Raw genomic sequence first — 19,064 nt, forward strand, 5'->3', positions numbered from 1 at the left:
TCTCACAATAACACTTTTTTTCTTATTATAATTTTATTTTACAAAGAAACTAGAAAATGTCATTTATTTCCGATCTTTCTTTTTTATATTTCTCGTAGACTCTCAAATTTCTCTTTTTTACTCTATATCTTTCTAGGTACTTTGAGATATCGATTGGTTTGTATATATATGTTGAAAACTCAAAGAAAACTTCGAGATTAGAATTCTAAAAATCACTCCAACCTAATGTTTTTACACAATCTAAACCTAATAAAATCTCGTAACACTCACCTATTTCCCCCCCTTCTCCCCTCAACTCCAGAAAACTTTCCTTTTTATAACAATTCTCTCTAATATTCAAATGATATAACGCGTTCTCAACAAACCAAATTCTTCTGTTCTTGATTGTGCCAACTCACTCCTCTAAATTTCTCTCCGAGTCTTGGTCATATGCTTCGTATGTTGCTCTTGCCTATTTGGAATGTCTCGTCATCATCATAAACATTCTTCTTCCTCACCACACCTTTGCTTCATGCGTCTTCGGCTTCATCTATCGCTTTTACCAAAGCTTCTGGTATCCTCCTTTCTTCGTACGGAACGAAGACTCCAATGACATGTTTCGATAATTGGGACCGAACACAAATTTAGTCTTTTTATTTTTTTAATTTATGCAACAATTTGAGCTTGTCTATATTAAATTTTTTTAACGTCACGTGACATCTGATGTATCATTCAGTTTCATAAAAAGTCAATAAAAAAACATCATATGTCATTAAATTATTATTTTTGCTCTCGGATAAAATAATTATATTATGAAAATATCTATAGTTTATAACACTAATTAATTAAGGATTTATATTTAATTTAATTTAATATTAACTCATAATATATTGTACTTGTATAATTATGATTTTAACTTACATTTATCATTTTTAACATACTAATGATATATATATATATGTATATGTATGTATATATATAATATCTTTTCCTATGGAACCCTAATAATTAAGTACGGTATAATGACCCATGCTTTTACCAAAACTGTTACTAAATATGTGGTCATGATGTCCTATACAATTTATAATATATACACATATATAATATCGTACAATATTATATATATATATAACTAATATATATATCTTTTTTTAAAAAAAATCACATTAATTATAGTATTTATAACAGTTCTGAAAAAAGAAAAAAAAGATTCCAATTTAAGAAAGAAAAGCAGGAGACTGTTACAAAACTAAATGTCGAGTGTAGATAGCGGTAGCATAGCCCACGGGATAGTGGGCCCCGCAATTGGGTCCGGGTCAGTTACGTCAATAATAAAGCGGGAGGAATGGGGCCCACTTGCGGGACCCACAACGGGGTCGGAATAATTTATAAAACTAGTGGGAATTAGTGTGTTGTGGGGGCCACTCCCAAATGTTAATCGGGCTCCTCCTGCTCCTGTTTACCCGAAGTGGGCCCCAAAAGTTTCTTATCAAATCATTAGATAAAAAATAATCATACATGATTGGTGGGACCCGCCGTTTGCACTCTGCGCTTGTCCTCACTTTAACTTAATCTACCTAATTATCATAATACATTTTGATTAACTTGACGTAAAATAACAACTCTTTTAATCACGTCCAATATATATATATATACACACATACATATACACATATATATATATGAATATATATTATATAACTCTGTTAAGTTTGGACCCAAATGTTCGTTTTTTTTTTTCTTATTAAGCTCAATATTTATTTATTTTTAAAAAATAAATATTAAAAAATGTGTTTAGAATGTTAAATATTAAAATATATTTATATTTTTTAAAATATATATGCAAATGTAAATAAAAAATAATTGTAAAATAATTTACATACAAAAATTTATGACACAAAATATAATTCATTATTTAATATTATATTATTTTAGAAAGTGTATTTTTCTTTTAAAAAAAAGAAAAATTACCCTGTTGAATTTTTATATTTTATTTAAAAATTACGATTTTATAAAGAAATTATTATTTAATTTATTTACATATTGATTTAGTAAGTTAAAATAAAATTTATTACGCAATAAATATTTAATAACGGGTATATTTTTTTAGCTTTGACTGGGACCCATCAAATAACAAACACACGTGGCCCCCCCCCCCAAATGGCTTTAATTGCAACGTTAAATCGCCACCAAACATGTCTTCTGAGGTTAATCTAATTTATCGTACACTTTTGACGTCTCAAATTTAGGTTGTGTTAATTATAAACTTAGTGTTTTGCCAAGTTTGTATGTATAGGTTTATACGTAGTGTGTGTGTATATATATGTATATGTATATATAAAGTGTATAGATATAATAATATGTATTTCTCAAAGTTTCAAAAGGGTTAGGTTTGAAAAAATTAATGGTGAGAGTGTGACAGGATAAACATCTCCTTCAAGTGCGTGCGTTTGAAGTTCTGAAAATTTCATAACTATGCAGTCTGTACTGCAATGGCAGTACAACCAGAGCAGGGTGAGTCACGACAAACTGTAGTGAACTGTACTCACTCTCCATTAAACGACAACGTTTCATCGTTTTTCTTTTTCTCTTTTCTTCTTTTAGTTTTGACCAATTATATTTTGGGTGATTAATTATCAAATTACTTATTAAAAAGTTAATTTAAAAGCCCACTGATTATCATGCATACATGCTGTATACGCCCCCTCCTTTTCTCCCGCAGTTCTTCCCTCTTTATATAATCCATGGTATTGCTCTTCCTTCCCCTTCAAAGTCGAAGCTTTTTCTCTCTCACTTTTCTTCTCTCTTCTTTCTTTTTTCTCTTTTGTAAAGTTAGAAGCTGGTGCTGATCTCCAGGACTAAAACTATCAGTACTGAATAAAGAGGAAGTTGGCAGAGAGAAAAATTTAAAAAGAAAAGAAAAATATGTGTCAAGAATGAAAAACCATGAAGCTTTTTAGTGAGTGAGAGAGAGAGAGAGAGAAAAGTAGGTTATCTTTAATTGTGGGTGAGTGATTACTGGTTTTTCTTTTTCTTGTTTTTTCATGGGGAGTAGCAGAAAGACAAATTCATGCCTAAAACACCAGGGGGGGTTTATGAGTACATAGATATCTTTTTTTTAACCGTAAATGGCAGAGCTTTTCTTCATGTCTCTGTTGCTATTCATGTGTTTACTATGATGGGTTTTGATTCTTCTTCTTGTTTTTTTCTGTACTAGCACCCAAAATAAGAAAAAGGAAGAAAACTGATTTTTTTTTTAATGTAATTTTTGACTTGTTTATCTTCTTCAGTGTTTTAGCCAATAGGTAATGGAGGCTACAGAGATTTAGGGACCAATATCTTTCAGTTTTCTAGACTGTGTGTTTGAGTATAAGTTCTGCTTCTTCTTCTTCTTCTTCTTCTTCTTCTTCTTCTTCCTTCCTGGATTCCTCTGCTAAAAAGAAAATTGGAGTGCTGGGTTTAACTCATTTTTGCAGGTGAGTAATTCATGTGTTTTTTCTTTCTTTGATTTTTTGGGTAACTGTTTGTTTTACCCAAGTCTCTGATTTTGTTCCTTGCATGGCAGAAATTGAAGATTAATTACCAGAAATAATCCAAACAGTTATGCTGAGGAATAGATCCAGAGCAGTGACCAGCAAGCAAGCTTTAATGGCTGATCATCACAGTCCAACACCATCACCCACAAAAAACTACACAACACCCATTACTTCCTTCTTCAATTCCCCAAGATTCAAAGCTTTCACTGCTAAAACTCTCTTTGAAACCGAATCCCTCAAAAGCCCAACTTCAATTCTCGACAAACAAACACTCTTTCCTTTAAGCAACAATCCTTTCTTGCAAGATTCTCAACCTAAATCCCCAAAATCTGTTCCAGATAAATTTGAAAAACTAGACCCAAAAGGCATTTGTCTAGCTCTCATCGATGACAAACCCATCGAAGAAGACAATGATTCTACAAGACCCACAAGTAAAATGGTCTTGTTTGGAGCCAAACTCAGGGTCCATATACCTCCATTGCCACCCACCTCCACAATCTCCCCTTCCGAGTCGCCAAGATCTCCGGCTGATTTTGGAATCAAGACGAGGAACTCTGGATTTGGGTCTGGAAATACAGGAGTCCAGACGGTGAAAGATTTCTCTCCTCGTCCCCTTTCCGTGAGTGAAATGGAGCTTTCTGAGGATTATACTTGTGTAATCTCCCACGGACCTAATCCAAAAACCACTCATATTTTTGATGACTGCGTCGTTGAAGAAACCTACCGTTGTTTATCAGAAAAGTCTATCAGCCCTGCATCTGACAATAATTTTCTCAGCTTCTGCTACACATGCAAGAAGAATCTCGACCAGAAAGACGACATTTACATCTACAGGTTCACTTCATTTCCCCTAATCTTTTACTTCTGTAAATTGCTTCTTCTTGGAAACTCCAGAGTATCTGATTACAATCCTATCAATTTCTTAGCTTGATTTTGAGAATTTGATTGCTTGAAGAAATGGGTCAGTTGGATTAATTGTTTAATTCTATGGGTTTGATGATTTCTGTGTCATCTTGAAGAAATTAATCACATAACATATCTTATTGGGTTTACTAAAAAAAAAAAAAAAAATCAAAACTGTAGATGATTCCAACTTTTATTATGAAAGAGAAAGCAACGAGTGAAGTTTTCTTTTTACGATCATCAAGTTCTGTTTGCTTTTGTTTCGTATATCTCTACACACACACTATGTATATGTAATGAAATTGCTTTTTGATTAAATTTTTGTGAAATTAATTAAAAATTGCAGAGGGGAGCAAGCTTTTTGCAGTAGGGAGTGCAGGTACCAAGAAATGCTACTAGATGGAATGGAGAATTAAGAATCTGATGAAGATGGTGATGGTGATGATGATGATCCATAAAATAATTATATGATCAGACGAACAATGAGATTTATATTGTTTTTCTCTTCTTTTTTTCAGGATAAAAAGATTGCCAGATTAATTTTTTGGCTCTCTTTTTTTGTAATTTTGTTTTTTTTTTTTTTGGGAACCCTCTCAGATGCAGATAGTGATAAGAGAGAGGATGAGATTGTAGAATTGATTTTTGTTTAAATTATGATTAGTTTTTCTTAATGATATAATTAAAAATAATAATTTGAGTAATTATGGACTGACTCAGCTTTTTAAATTGCAAAAAAACTTGGCTTATCTTCTGCTTTATAATTAATTAATTTATTTTTAATACATCAAAATTTATCATGCAAACATAATTATTGTACGAGCGGGACCCATCATTTCACTCATTGAGATTCTCTCCCCATTTGGGATTTATTATTATATATTGTATAGTTTTTTTAATTACAACTTAATACATATATGTATATATATATATATATATCAGCAAAGGAGATAGATCCAAACTTAAATAATTATTAAGGAGTTAGATTAGATTAACTCTCAAATAATATTTAAAGATTTGTTTATTCTAATTTATTCGATGCATTCATAACTTTATTATATAGACATACATATATATATATTTATTTATTTTCTGACAAAACCCATTTGTAATTAAATTCAATGTAATTACTTACTAATTACGTATTTTGACAAATGGGTAACTGGTTATCATAATATTGACAAATGGGTAATTAATGAACATATATATATATATACATATATATATATATAGAGTTGATTGATAGCTCTTGTCTAACGACTACACCCAAGAGTAATGACAAGATAAGCTACTCCATACTTAATTATATATGATTTAACTATTAATAAAGGGTAATTAAATATGTATTACTGTATGTATAGAGAGAGAGAGAGTGTGTGTGTTTGTATATATATATATATATATGTGTGTGGCAATTAAATTAGGCATAAATATGCATCAATGTGAAGCAGTCTACACTTGGTGATACACTAGTTTACTAGCATCAGGTATGATTTCTTTTCTTGCTCACAACCAGATGAAACATGAAGGTCCCTCCACTTTCTTCCTTGTCAATTGTATCTTTTCAGCAGATGCCTCATATTATGTCATACATTTTTTAATCTCCACAACTTGCATGCATATCATATATATATACATATATATATATATATGATATGTATAATCTGAATACAACATAAACTGCCTCACCCAAGAAACAAATTAAAACCCTCTTACCTACTTTTAGATACTCTTAAGAAACAAAACAGCTGTTTACCATGAGGGTCTGTTTGGGAGAGAGGAAAGTGAAGAGAAAATATAAGAGGTTTATTATCTAACTTGATCCGGGAAGTGTAAATTCAATTAGTATTCGCTGTTAGATTAAAGCACATATGTATATATGTTGAGACAGAGGGCGTATTGATGTTAAGATTTGGAATCCATTATCGACCTTGACTGGTTCCTCTGTTGAAATAAGGCAAAATGTTGATAAGAGTCCAAGTGAAAGGGATGGTAGGATTCAGCCGGCAGTGGCCAAAGATTTTCATAATTCAATTATATATGTATTGCAAGACAGAACTATTTAGTGATTTACTCCCCTTGTTCTGTCTTGCAATACATATATATATATATATATATGTATTGCACTAAATCCATACTCAGCCTCATATTTATTTGTAATATAGAAGTTTCTACCAATACCCATTCTATACTTTCACTTAGTTAATTATAGTTTTATGTCCATCTCATCTGAATGAATTAGGGAATGTTGGCAGCTTACCTACTCCAATGACCATCTCTACCTGCAGCTTTAGCTTCAACTAGCATATGCTTTCCTTGTGGCTTCAGATGCCACATAACCTGAAACCTACAATACTGAGCTAGCCCAAATTCCAAGTTGCAATGCATGCAAAAAATAACACTTTACAGGCCGCACAGCATTATCTACAAAGCTGCCCTCAAGCTCAGATCAGGGGTAGTAACCCCAGCAGTATTTTAGTTTGGTGCGGTTATCGTAAAGGTGAAAGCAAGGATATGGAGGCCGAAACCATTTGACTTAAACCCGCAATGGCCGTGCTCGTAACTCAGATGCTTTTCTTTGGGTAAAGCACAAATCAGATCGGATGTTTTTGTTTAAAGAACAGATGGATGACACCAACACAACATCATGTACACGGTGCTATAATAGACTTGGAACAGAAGCCAGAAATCCAGCATAGTTCGACAAATTAAATCTCAAGATACCATAAATATCTGCACCCATTTGCAGAAATTGCTAAGGTTTACAGTTTATAAAGCATAGAGGCCAGTTATTAAAAGGTCTTTTTAAGCATTAGTACTACTGTAATATGACAAGGTTATGTCACCGCAATCCATGTGGCATAATGAACTGCCAATGATTCGAGAACTGAAATTCCAACGTGAAAATAAACACTACTTCAAAAAGAACAAACTTAAAGCAAACTACATATGCTAACTCCACTACATAGACTCTTTGGAAACAAGCAGAGCCATATTCAAACACAGACGACATGCATTTCCTACAAACAGAAGACAACATTTACAAACTCCATGTGATTTAATACAGAACTTTAGAGGTTATACCATCAACCTACACATATCCTACTTCCACAACAGCTTCCTTTCTACTTCTCCCAGTAGCTCCCTGAAGCAGAAATGTTAAGCAGACATAAGTTAGAAGATGGCAATTGACATTGCCGCAGAAATTGCTAAAATCATGAATTATGAAGATTCAGAAAGAAAATACCTTGCAAATAGCTTGGCAGAGTCAACCATCTCCAAGGAAGATGAACTTTTCAAAAGGATGTGTGTGTGTATATATATATATATTAGAAGAAAAAGACGAAGAAACCGAAAGGGATAATAACAGGAGTGCCAACACGGATGAACCTAACAAGACTTGAGGAGCAGATATTAAAGAACTACATTCACCTCCCCATCCCTCTTTTCTTCTTAAAAACCAGAAAATAGGCGAAGGGGAGATGAAACCCTCGAAGGGTGTGAGAAGAGTCAGCCAGATCCTATATCAAGGACAGAAAGAAATGGGTGAGTGCAGAGAATACAAGAGGTTACGTTGATTGTTGAACAGCCAATTCAAGCAATAGAAGACTTGAGGAAAAGAGTTATAAGAAACTATCACCTACCTAGCTAGCTGAAGCAATATTGGACTAGAAAGAGTCTAATTCAAGTCCGACAGTTAAAAAGAAATGACTCCAAGGAAATTAGAAGATGATGATGATAGCAAGAATAAAGGCAGACACCTAAGGAATTACTGTAACTACTCAAGTCAGAAAACTACAATATGTACAAAGTATCTGGAACCAAAAACCTAAAGTTTATTAGAAAGTAAAACTACTGAGAATGGACAATTTTTTTATGAGGAGATTGCTCTAGGGATTTTTTCGTCTTAAGCTTAGACAAGTAACCAAGTATAAATATATTCAGGACTCAGATTAGAACATAGTCAATTTGCTGATCCATGCTGAATAAGATTCCAGGCAACTATCACTTGAAGAGCAAATTTCCTTGCATTAGTTCCCTTATGTTTCCCCAATACATTACCTCCGTGTGGCTATACCCATTACGTTACTTCCTCTGCTTCATCTTCTAGTCTTCGTAATTCAGAACCCAATTCATATTGACCCTCAACTTTCAGTCACAACCTGGAGACTTCGTAATTCAGAACCCAATTCATATTGACCCTCAACTTTCAGTCACAACATGGAGACTGTCGACTCGCCAGAACTGATTGCCACTAGTACCACCAACACTACCACAAGCTAAACAAACTTGGAACAACACACACCGCTACTAATTTATTCGCTCTATGCTATATACAGTCTAACTGACCAAATTCCCAAAGTAGTCTTTATTTACAGGGGCGTCTAACGCTCCTTCACTAATCAGCATTGTCAAGATTGAGAATGCGACGCAGAGTCTTAGTGGCAGAATCGGCACTAAGAAAAATCTCTCTAGTCGAAATGTTATGTTCCCTGGTTGGGGATGCGGGTGCAGACTTCGCCATTGGGTGAATTTCGAGAGCAGGATCAGATGCAGGTAAATCAAGTGACACGGTCCTCTTTGGCCGGAGAGAAAATTTTGGAATTGGCAAAGAGCTTGGTGGAGGTGAGTTCGAATAAGCAGGACCCGCCCACAATTCTGAGAATGAAGAACACCCCCTTTCGTAAGAGAGCTCTTCACTGAAAGAGTTTTCACTCGTATGGGAGGTCTTAGCAATAGGAATTGGGAAGCTTTTAACAGTGGTTGTCCCTTGAGTAATGTCAACAGCGTGAGGAACAGCAGTTGGTGATGGTTCTTTTGGGGAAGAAGAGAAAGAAGAGGGGGGAGATGAGGAATATGAAGCCCGTTTTGTTAAAGGTGTAGAACAAGACCTTAATGGGTTTGGGAGTATACCAGCCCCCGATTGGAAGGTCCTACAGTTGATCTCTCTGAAATTCCTAGACGGTGATGACTCAAATCGGGCAGGCCCATGTGGTTTGACCCTACTACAGTACTGATTCCTGTGCTGCGCCACAACAACAAGCATCTCCATGGTGATAAATCCACTTAGAAACTATTCAAAGTCGTTCCAGCAGTAACTGAAAGTCTACAGCCAAAAGTTAATACTCGGTCTCAAAACATGCCAAAGATCACTACTTTATGAAACGATTGCACCAATAAAGCACTGACACTTCAAAAACTTCTCTTGCTATATATCAGATAAGCGCCAAGCAGACAACGTTCAACTTAAATCTAATAGGAGCTCGATTTCCGAACACATATTCAAAGCCGATTCCAGATAATATAAACCTCGAATTCAAATCAGATTATATCTCCGCAAACTACAATAGCAGATCAAGAAATCCTCCCTAAATAACTGCAAAACCAAACACGAGACCAAAATATACCTTCAAATACTGAACCAACAAGCATAAACAAAAACCAAAAAAAAAAAAAGTACATTGTCAACTCCGAATAAAAAAAAACAAACATAATAAGAGCAAAGATTCTCATTTCCCTAGACACGGAAACAAGAAATTACCGGAAAGTGCGAGAAAATCTCTTATCGAAGCAAGTGATATATGAATCTGAACGACGAAGCAGCCACCGTCAAGATCCACCGGATCCGAGAGTGAGAGTTGTTCTCCTACTAGTTTGATTTGCGGTTGGTTATGAAAGCTGATTCTCGTTGCTTTGAACGGCCATGGAAGAAAATGGAGACCCCGAAGAGGGTGAAGAAGGAGAAGCAGAAACCACGGATCTGAACTGTCTCTCTACACAGTCGTCTTTAAATATCGGACTGTGTGCTCCCCATTATGGTGATTGGGAAAGTAGGCCTGGGTTTTACTTTATTTACGATATTGACATTGTCTAATCACTTTGATTTTGACTGTTTCTTACCTTATGCGGTGAGTTTGGGATTTTGGATAACGCTCCGCCTATTTACTTCCTATTTATGTAATATTTATTAATTTATAAATAATTTTTAAATAAATACATGAACTATAATATTACAACTTTATAATTAAATATATAATTTTATGGAAATTATTATATGTAGCAAAAATAGAAATAATATGTTTAATGGGAAAATTTATGACGTTAAGTAAACATAAAATTAAATATTATTTCTTTAATTAAAAAATTTATTTTTCTAAATACTCTCCCTCGTAATATTAATTATTTATAAAATAATTAATATTTTTTAATATATTATAGTTAGAGATAATATATTTCGAATTAAAAAAAAAAGGCAATGAAGTGCAATTTTGGAAATGAGAAAAGTTATGATGTCAGATGTGGGGCCCAAGAATATGGACAAAGAGTGGTTGGAGTGTACTCAGCAACTGGGCTTTTTACGCACTGACACCTGTCGGTTTTTTACGAATATATTTTTATTTATTATATATAATAATTATTATATTTTAATACGGTAATAATTTATTTAATTTGAATTAATAATTATTATATGTTTGGCATTTGGCAAAGGCGAACAAGCGGTTCTTTGCTTGGCGTTTGTAAAAAGTGAAGGGAGAAAAAGGGATGTATATATATATATATATATATATATATATGTATATGTACAAAAAAGTACAATACAATATATGTATATGTATATATATATATATGTGTATATGTGTGTGTGTATGTATGTGTATCCTGAATTTGACAAATTTTTTTTTCATCTCCATCTAAAGTATGATGACCCATAAGATTTAAAATGTGTGGTGGGTTTGGTCCTTTTACGTTTGTTTCCAATTTTTGAAACACGTAATGGAGTATGAATTATGGTGTTTGCGTATGATTATTTCATGGGGATTAACATTTTCATCCTTTCAATAGTGTATGCATATATATATATATATCTATGTATATATATATGTATGTAGATACGTATGTAAAGATTGTAGAAGCACAATGATGTGGTATGATTAAGATTTTCAGAGTTAACCCAATCTGACGTCGTATCATTAGAACGAAAAAGCAACGATTCATTGGGTCAATATCATATCAATCACCCAAATCCATGGTTGTTCATTAGTGGTTAGTCGGAGGTTGAAACGACACCGTTTGGTTTGGACCGGCCTGAAGAATTTGTCCACAAAGAACTCTAAGTTTATGGGCTTGGTCTAGGGCTTGGGCCCATCATGGATTATATTGTAACACGCCGTCTTCCCTGGTGTTGCTGATTAGACTCTTGATTCTGAATCGACTGCCACCTGTCCAATGCTCTGCAACCTCTGCCGTGAAAATCATCCAGCACTTGTCACCTCCTCCTTCCGTTATCAGTCTACGTGTTACAATCTCCCGAAACCTCGCTACTCTCCAACTTATATAACCGACCTCAACGTAACCGCCATTGTTATTCGACAGTACTAGGTATAATCTGCAGAAAGAATAAAAAGAAAATATGAGTCAGGGACAGCCACGAAGACCTGTAGCTGATCAGTACATGGAACAAGAGCCGATCAGATACGGTGACGTTTTTAGTGTGACGGGTGAACTAGCGACCGAGGTAATTCCACCCCGAGATGCAGCGACCATGCAAGCTGCCGAGAATATTGCCTTGGGCCAAACTCAGAGAGGCGGTCCTGCTGCTGTCATGCAATCAGCTGCTGACCTGAACGAGGAAGCTGGTTTTGTAAGTCACCAAGAATCCACCACCTCCATCAGAGCCGGAGGCGTCAACATTCGTGAGTCGGTCGTTGACGGTAAACGCATCGTCACCGAGTATGTCGACGGACAGGTTGTGGGCCAGTATATAGCCCCAGAGGTGCCTATGAAGTCTCCAATAACGGCGACTAATCGGGAGGCGATAACAATCGGTGAGGCTCTAGAGGCGACTGCTCTTTCAGGTGCAGGAGATAAGCCTGTGGACCGAACCGACGCGGCAGCGATAATGGCGGCGGAGATGAGAGCTACCGGCGGGAGCGAGGTTCCGCCAGGCGGGGTTGGATCTGCTGCGCAGTCGGCGGCCGTTCGTAATGAACGAACAATGGTAGATGAGGAGAAGATTACACTCTCCGATGTTCTTGCGCATGTAACTGAGAAGATGGAAGGAGATAAGGTGGTGACGCGTGTAGACGCAGAAGGGGTGATTGGAGCGGAGCTGAGGAATGATCCAGATATGGTAACAACTCCTGGTGGGGTGGCGGAGATGGTGGCCGCCGCTGCGTCAGTGAACCAGAACCGACTCCGCACCATGAGCTTCTAGTCCACTATACTTTCTATATATTGAATTCATTGCATGCTTCCGTCTCTGGAAATCCTTCCCCGTTTCTTTCGTCCCTACAAGTTATATACATATTTTTGTGTGTGTTTGTGTGTGTGTGAGCTTGTAGTTTCCATATGTTGAATATATAAATATATATACATATATATATGTGGATATATAACGTGTGCATGCATGTTTATATATGTAAAAGCTGTTGTATTGGAGCTGACAGAAAGAAAGACCGGCTTTGCTTCGTCTCTTTGTTAATTTCTTCTGTTGATTCTCAGTTATTTCAATCGTTATGATCTCAAACACAATACTGGATTTATTTACCAAAATTCTGATTTTTTTTCAAGTGAATTACTTAATTTATTTCTATAATTAAAGCTCATTTTATGCGTGTATATATATATATATATGTTTTAAGAAAATTATGCATATATATATATATATTAATGAAATACTTACAAAAGTTTTGTCTCATTCGATATTGGGCTTCACATTTCGTAGTGTCAGCCCAAAACGTGACTTAGATAAAGACAAAGTTGGGTTTTTGTTATCTTCTCATTTACTGGATCACTGTGCTGAGAACTCGAAACTCAACGAGATGTTACTGTCCCAGAATTATTTCCTTATATACAAGGAACTCATGGCCTCTGATTCGCAAGTACGTATATGTGTATCAATATATATATATATATATACGTGTACACACACTTCTCATCTTTAGGACCACCGTGAAACACAGCTGAAGTACTTGAAAACTCAGACTCAACGAGAGGTTACTGTCGGGGTTAATAACTTTTTTCTATGTAAAGAACCCATGAGCTCTGATTCTCACCGGTGTGTGTATTTACATACATACATGTATATGTATATTACGAAGACAATACTGTCTTTTATGAGGCTGGGCGGATAAAGTTAATGATTGAGAAAGAAGCAGAGGATGGATCGGTGAACAGTGATACATATTTTAGGGTGGCCGTGGGGTTAATCACGTAAATAATATTATGAGTTTTGGATGTATTCGATAACAAGCATGTGGGTAAATACATACAACACATATTTTTAATTATACATGCAAGTCAAGAGTCAGTACCATGCTGACTGTTTCTTGGGTGTGGAGATTTGATATATTGGTGTCGACGGGTTTATTTTATTTTATATGTATATATAAAATAATGTTCCATTGTTATGTATAATTGAGAGTATAGTATATGTATATATAGTGAGGGAGTGTAAGAGAGAAGCGTGAGGAAGTTTCAGAGATGAGTTGGGTGGTTTATGGGCAGAGACAGTTGCTATACATATATATATATATATACAGCTCACTTTACTGAGATTTGGTGCAGAAGATGCCTTCTGATCATCATTTGGAATCCATGGCAGGTGTCTGCTACGACAGTCATCATCTTCTTCAGCTGTGAGCTGATCCTACCACATTCTTATAATCTCACACTGCTCGCAATATCTTCTTCTAATCATCCTCAAAAAACAAATATACAAGCACATTATTTCATTTTTAAAGAGCAAATTATATACGTACATAAAAGCTAACATTAAATATATTTATGACGAATGCTAATCTCTCCGATAATTTTTCACTGATGATATCACGAGCGTCTCTTAACTCAAAATGTGCACGAAGATTTCTTAATTTTTTTGATTTAAGTAAATTAGAATATTAAAAGAGAAAGTAAATCATAATATTAAAAATAAATTACGATGTTATAGATAAATTAAATCAAATTAAAGATAAAAAATTATACTTTTGTGGGTAATTATAATTTAATTAATTATTATTTTTTTTTTCATAAAGACTTATATATATGTATATATAAACCGTATTATTTAATAAAATACGTATCAATTAAAAAAAATATTTTTAACCTTTAGAAATTCACAACAAATATGTTTTCACTATATATGTATTAATCTAATATATATATATATATAATAAAAATTATAATTAGATTAAACACAAGTTTATGAGAAATTTTTGTAGATTTGGTTGGAAGAGGAATGAGATGGTGGGTAAGAGTTTGGAAGTGTATGAAATGGAGGACACACCTCACCCCACCATGTGCTGTGTGCGGTTGTTTAAAGGTCGGTTGGACCATCTTTGTTCTTCTCTTTTCCTTCTTCACCTACATTTTCCTCTCTTTCAATTTCCCCCACCATGTATACATATACATATATGCACAATATTGATTACTTCCTCTCTTTCAATTTCCCCCACCATGTATACATATACATATATGCACAATATCGATTACTTCCATATGCAATTTGTTCACAATTGTATTATTTGGTACTAACTTGCACTTCCGGCATTAACAATCATTCCTTAACTGTATGATTGGTATTTGTAAACGTTTATATAAATTTACGGACTCTAATCAAATTATATTATATGTGTGATTGATGGGAAGTCATAGTATTATTGATTGTATTGATATTATGCGTTCGTATGAAGTAATTATTACGTTATATGATTTCTATTAAAAAAACTTATAGGACGATACATTTAACTTATTCATACGTATACGGTCAATATTTTGCTAATTAAATAAATTAATTTGTTTCATAATTAATCGAAATACGTAGTAAAATGTATACACCCAAGATTAGTAATAAATTTGCTCCTTGCTAAACCAAGGATTAATTTTTTTGGGTTGAAAAACAAAAGATGAGTATTTGCCTAAAGAATGTTAGGTTGGGTCGTTTTCACATATATATATATATATATATATATATATAAAAGTAAGTTTTGTTAATTGAAAGCTAAGCATTCCAAACTTTGGTTTTTACAATAAATAGATGTTAAAGACAAAGTCAGTGTCATACTAGTTTAAATGAAGATAGAGTTAAAGGACTATATGAATCTAAGATAAACGAGATATTGTAAACTGAGTTAAAATACCAGCACAAGTATTACTTTCGCCGTGAATATGAGAGACCTGGATCTCTTAATTAAGATGAAACATCTCCTTGATTTGATCAATTATAAAACACTGGCAAGAATCGTTTATAGGAGAATGGACTTAATACAAATGAAGTCCACCTCGACTATTAATGTCTTAATAATAATATATTAGACAAGTTTTACGTCATCAAAAACTTATAAAACTCAGGTAAAATAGTCTATCATTACCAAAATTATTCATAAAACCACCCTAAAGAAGTTGTAAGTCACTACAAGTCTATGATCACCGTCGCTGAAACGTCTGTGTTAAGCTGATATCATTCGTGAGAAGAAACACGTCATCCAACATTGGGATATCTAGAAGAGCCATTAGTAACAGTCTGAAAATGATACAATCAAGGTTCTTGAAATTACAAGGCCATAGTGATGATGCGGGAGTTGGATGTGAGATGTTGATTTGATCGGCCACTGTTTCGTTCCTCATCTTCCGCAAGATCTACTGTTTATCATCTCTCAACTGACGGTCTCATGCAAGCTCATACTGGTGCATAAATTCCACTCAATCTATATGTTAGAAGAGATATAAAAGATCATTAGCAAACCGATTGTCGATTAAATTATTTTAAACCGAAATCAGAATTGGATAATCTCAACAAATAAATATAATTTAATTTAATTTATACGTGGTAAAATGATATACTAACAATCTATATATATATATATGTATATATATAGTAGAGAGAGAGAGTAATATAAATTAACTTTGTCTTTATTTATATGAAATTTGGAATATTTCTGTTTGTCTCTTATTTCCTAGCAATCATCATGTACAATCTGCATTTGCTTTTGTTATGTACATAATTTCTTAGCAAGAAGATGTTTATGTACCTTAGCATGTAAATTATCTTATATAGAAAAACAGCGGTGACATGTGAAATTGCAACTCATCATACATACATACATACATACATACATATATATATATATATATATATATACACACACATGGTATTTACTTTTGGTTTTTAACTTTGTGGTAAAAACTCCATTTTCACGCGTACTTGATGATCTGGAGTGTACTGGGTGAGATCTAAAGCAAATAATTGGAGTGCTTCTTCAGCGAAAGTCACGAACTGCTACTTGGAAACTCTGTTGTATATGTAACAGTACAAGTTTGTGGGACCCTTGGAACAACACTTCCTTAACATCAGATCTTGATAACACAATCACGACCGTCTGATCGTAATCAATCTAAATTTTACTGCCACCATCGTGATTTATGATTCAGTAAATCGTGGAAATTTATAATTTAAAAATTTTGTGGAAGAAAACCAGCTTTTGCATGTGCAGGGGGGGGGGGGGGGGGGGGGGGGGGGGGGGGGGGGGGGGTGTTACTTATAATATAAACATAGCTCACGCAGTCTTTTCTAATCTTGTGTAGTCACCTCCATCATCCATGGTACACCTTCATCTCTCTCGACCAGAAAATACACAAACATATATATAGATATATATATAGAAGTTGTACTTCTTCATCATCTTCGCTTTGCTTCAAACATGCCGGCGCCTACCATTGTTAAGAACTTGAATCTCTGCTTCACCAAGACCAAATGGCCACTAAATCTTCAGTCATCTCCTACCCAACCTAACCCAGATGATCAGGGCCGTCCATTTCGCTCATCCGCCACCAATTCATCTACCCTCATCAAAACCTTTAACTCCGTTTACGACTACAACGCCGGCCTAGACCTTCGTTACGACGTCGTACGCACCAATAACTACAACTTCCCGCCCGAACCCGAGTCCGACACCGAACCCGATTTCGCCACCGTCTTCGCCTCTCAGCGGTTCTTCTTCGCATCTCCCGGACGGTCCAACTCCATCATCGAATCGTCACCGTCAATCCGAGAAGAAGACACGGAATCGTCGTCGACGTCAGACACTGAGTGCGATTTGGACTTGCGGGAGACGACGGTGAAGGGGAGCGTGGCGGTGCCGACGTACTCGCCGGACCCGTACGCGGACTTCAGGAAATCCATGGAGGAGATGGTGGAGGCACGTGAGTTGAAGGACGCGAAGGGGAAGTGGGAGTACTTGCAGGAGTTGCTGGTTTGCTACCTTGCGTTGAATCCGAAGAGTGCGCACAAGTTCATCACCGGAGCGTTCGCCGATGTCATCGTCACCCTCATGTCCTCGCCGGAGGAGAACCAGAGATCATCGACGAAGGTGTGATATATATTAATATTATCTCTTTTTTGTTTAGAACTTTCAAGGGAAATCCAATATCCATGTAACTGTGATATAATTAAGGTGGGTTTTTGTTTTTGTTGAGTAATTCATCATTAGTTATATATAATAAACTTTTATATTATAAGCTCTCATCTACATATATATATATATGAATAGACATTGAATTATATATATATATTTATATATATATATATAGGTGTGTCTGTGAATTGAAAATGGTCCCCGTTATGTTTTTATGGTTAATGTTGTCTGGTATTGCATGAAGGCTTATCCTTGACACACATCATCTTCCATTTTAGTTGTAGGGATTTCCTGCAGGTAGCATGTGTTGCGGTTCTTTTTGTTTTTTTTTGTTTTCTTTTTAAAGTTCGATCCATTATACATATATACATATACACATATATACATATACATACGATTGATTGTTGAAGACGATACCAGAAGTAAAAGTTGAGATAGAATTCTCCATACATAACTAAAAAGGGTCAGCAGAACCGGGGCCAGATTCAGTTTTTCTTTCCCAAGTATCACAAAATTTCATCCTGTAAAATTAATTTAATTCATCTTCCCCATATGAACTTATTAATTGTCTGAGTGTGGGCAGAAAGGGATGAAAAAGGTGTGTTAAAAAAGGCAAAAATGAAAAAGAAGGAATATAGAAACAGTTGGTGGTGTAAGTAAAGGAGATGGAAAAAGGTGTAATAAAGCTGCTGCTAATTATTAGATTCTTTCATATAATTGATTTTATTTTTTTGTTCATAATAAGTAATAAATTAAATTATTTTCCACCCATTTAATTTAATTTTTTTTTGAGTTTATAATAATTATCGTATCAAAATCAAATTAAATTTAAAATTTAATTTTAAATATAAAATATTTGAGTTTTAATATAAATAATAAATTATGTTATTATTTATTAAATTAAAATTTTAAAATTGTGGCTCACGATATAATAGTGTTATAAGGGAAACTTTCAAGTTTATAAAACATAATTTTTTCATAAAATAAAATCTTAAGTGTATTAGACAATATTATCCATATGGTTTATAATTAATAAAAAAAAATATAATTAAACAAAAAAAAATGTGCATGTTAGTGTATATTTAGGGAAGTATATATATATATATATATATATTTAAATTATTTTAATAGTAAGTTTTAATTATATATTTAATTATTTTGTACTCTACCATACCATTACCATCGTCGTACGCACAAAAACAAAAAATTAAAAAAAATAAATAAAATTGCTAATTAA

At 34.3% G+C, this 19,064-nt stretch overlaps 4 protein-coding genes across 4 annotated transcripts; 3 read left to right on the top strand and 1 right to left on the bottom strand.

The window, feature by feature from the left end:
- The first annotated feature begins 2,795 nt into the window (after positions 1-2,795).
- On the top strand, positions 2,796-5,119 carry LOC110821971 (protein MARD1-like). Its single transcript, XM_022051960.2, has 3 exons — positions 2,796-3,455; positions 3,545-4,349; positions 4,765-5,119. Exons 2-3 carry the CDS (start codon positions 3,583-3,585, stop codon positions 4,832-4,834), a joined length of 837 nt encoding a protein of 278 aa, XP_021907652.1. The 5' UTR covers positions 2,796-3,455; positions 3,545-3,582; the 3' UTR covers positions 4,835-5,119.
- Positions 5,120-7,204: 2,085 nt separating this feature from the next.
- On the bottom strand, positions 7,205-10,195 carry LOC110821954 (flocculation FLO11-like protein). Its single transcript, XM_088216901.1, has 3 exons — positions 9,958-10,195; positions 7,663-9,792; positions 7,205-7,560 (listed from the first exon to the last, which is right to left on the bottom strand). The coding sequence occupies exon 2, from the start codon at positions 9,466-9,468 to the stop codon at positions 8,815-8,817; it is 654 nt and encodes a 217-aa protein (XP_088073027.1). The 5' UTR covers positions 9,469-9,792; positions 9,958-10,195; the 3' UTR covers positions 7,205-7,560; positions 7,663-8,814.
- A 1,472-nt stretch (positions 10,196-11,667) lies between these two features.
- On the top strand, positions 11,668-12,875 carry RAB28 (responsive to abscisic acid 28). Its single transcript, XM_022051927.2, has one exon. The coding sequence runs from the start codon at positions 11,827-11,829 to the stop codon at positions 12,628-12,630; it is 804 nt and encodes a 267-aa protein (XP_021907619.1). The 5' UTR covers positions 11,668-11,826; the 3' UTR covers positions 12,631-12,875.
- A 4,080-nt stretch (positions 12,876-16,955) lies between these two features.
- LOC110821963 (transcription repressor OFP16-like) lies at positions 16,956-17,930 on the top strand. The gene has a single exon (XM_022051949.2). It carries the CDS (start codon positions 17,114-17,116, stop codon positions 17,786-17,788), a length of 675 nt encoding a protein of 224 aa, XP_021907641.1. The 5' UTR covers positions 16,956-17,113; the 3' UTR covers positions 17,789-17,930.
- Positions 17,931-19,064: the final 1,134 nt, after the last annotated feature.

This window comes from Carica papaya, chromosome 3 (assembly GCF_054855325.1).
Source record: "Carica papaya isolate Zhongbai chromosome 3, ASM5485532v1, whole genome shotgun sequence".
NCBI classification, from domain to species: Eukaryota; Viridiplantae; Streptophyta; class Magnoliopsida; order Brassicales; family Caricaceae; genus Carica; species Carica papaya.

Bases quoted from the DNA above. Each gene is read 5' to 3' on its own strand.
- RAB28 (XM_022051927.2), top strand. From the start codon at position 11,827: ATGAGTCAGGGACAGCCACGAAGACCTGTAGCTGATCAGTACATGGAA.
- LOC110821954 (XM_088216901.1), bottom strand. From the start codon at position 9,468: ATGGAGATGCTTGTTGTTGTGGCGCAGCACAGGAATCAGTACTGTAGT.
- LOC110821963 (XM_022051949.2), top strand. From the start codon at position 17,114: ATGCCGGCGCCTACCATTGTTAAGAACTTGAATCTCTGCTTCACCAAG.
- LOC110821971 (XM_022051960.2), top strand. From the start codon at position 3,583: ATGCTGAGGAATAGATCCAGAGCAGTGACCAGCAAGCAAGCTTTAATG. The intron at 4,350-4,764 runs GTTCACTTCATT...TAAAAATTGCAG, and splicing joins GACGACATTTACATCTACAG to AGGGGAGCAAGCTTTTTGCA.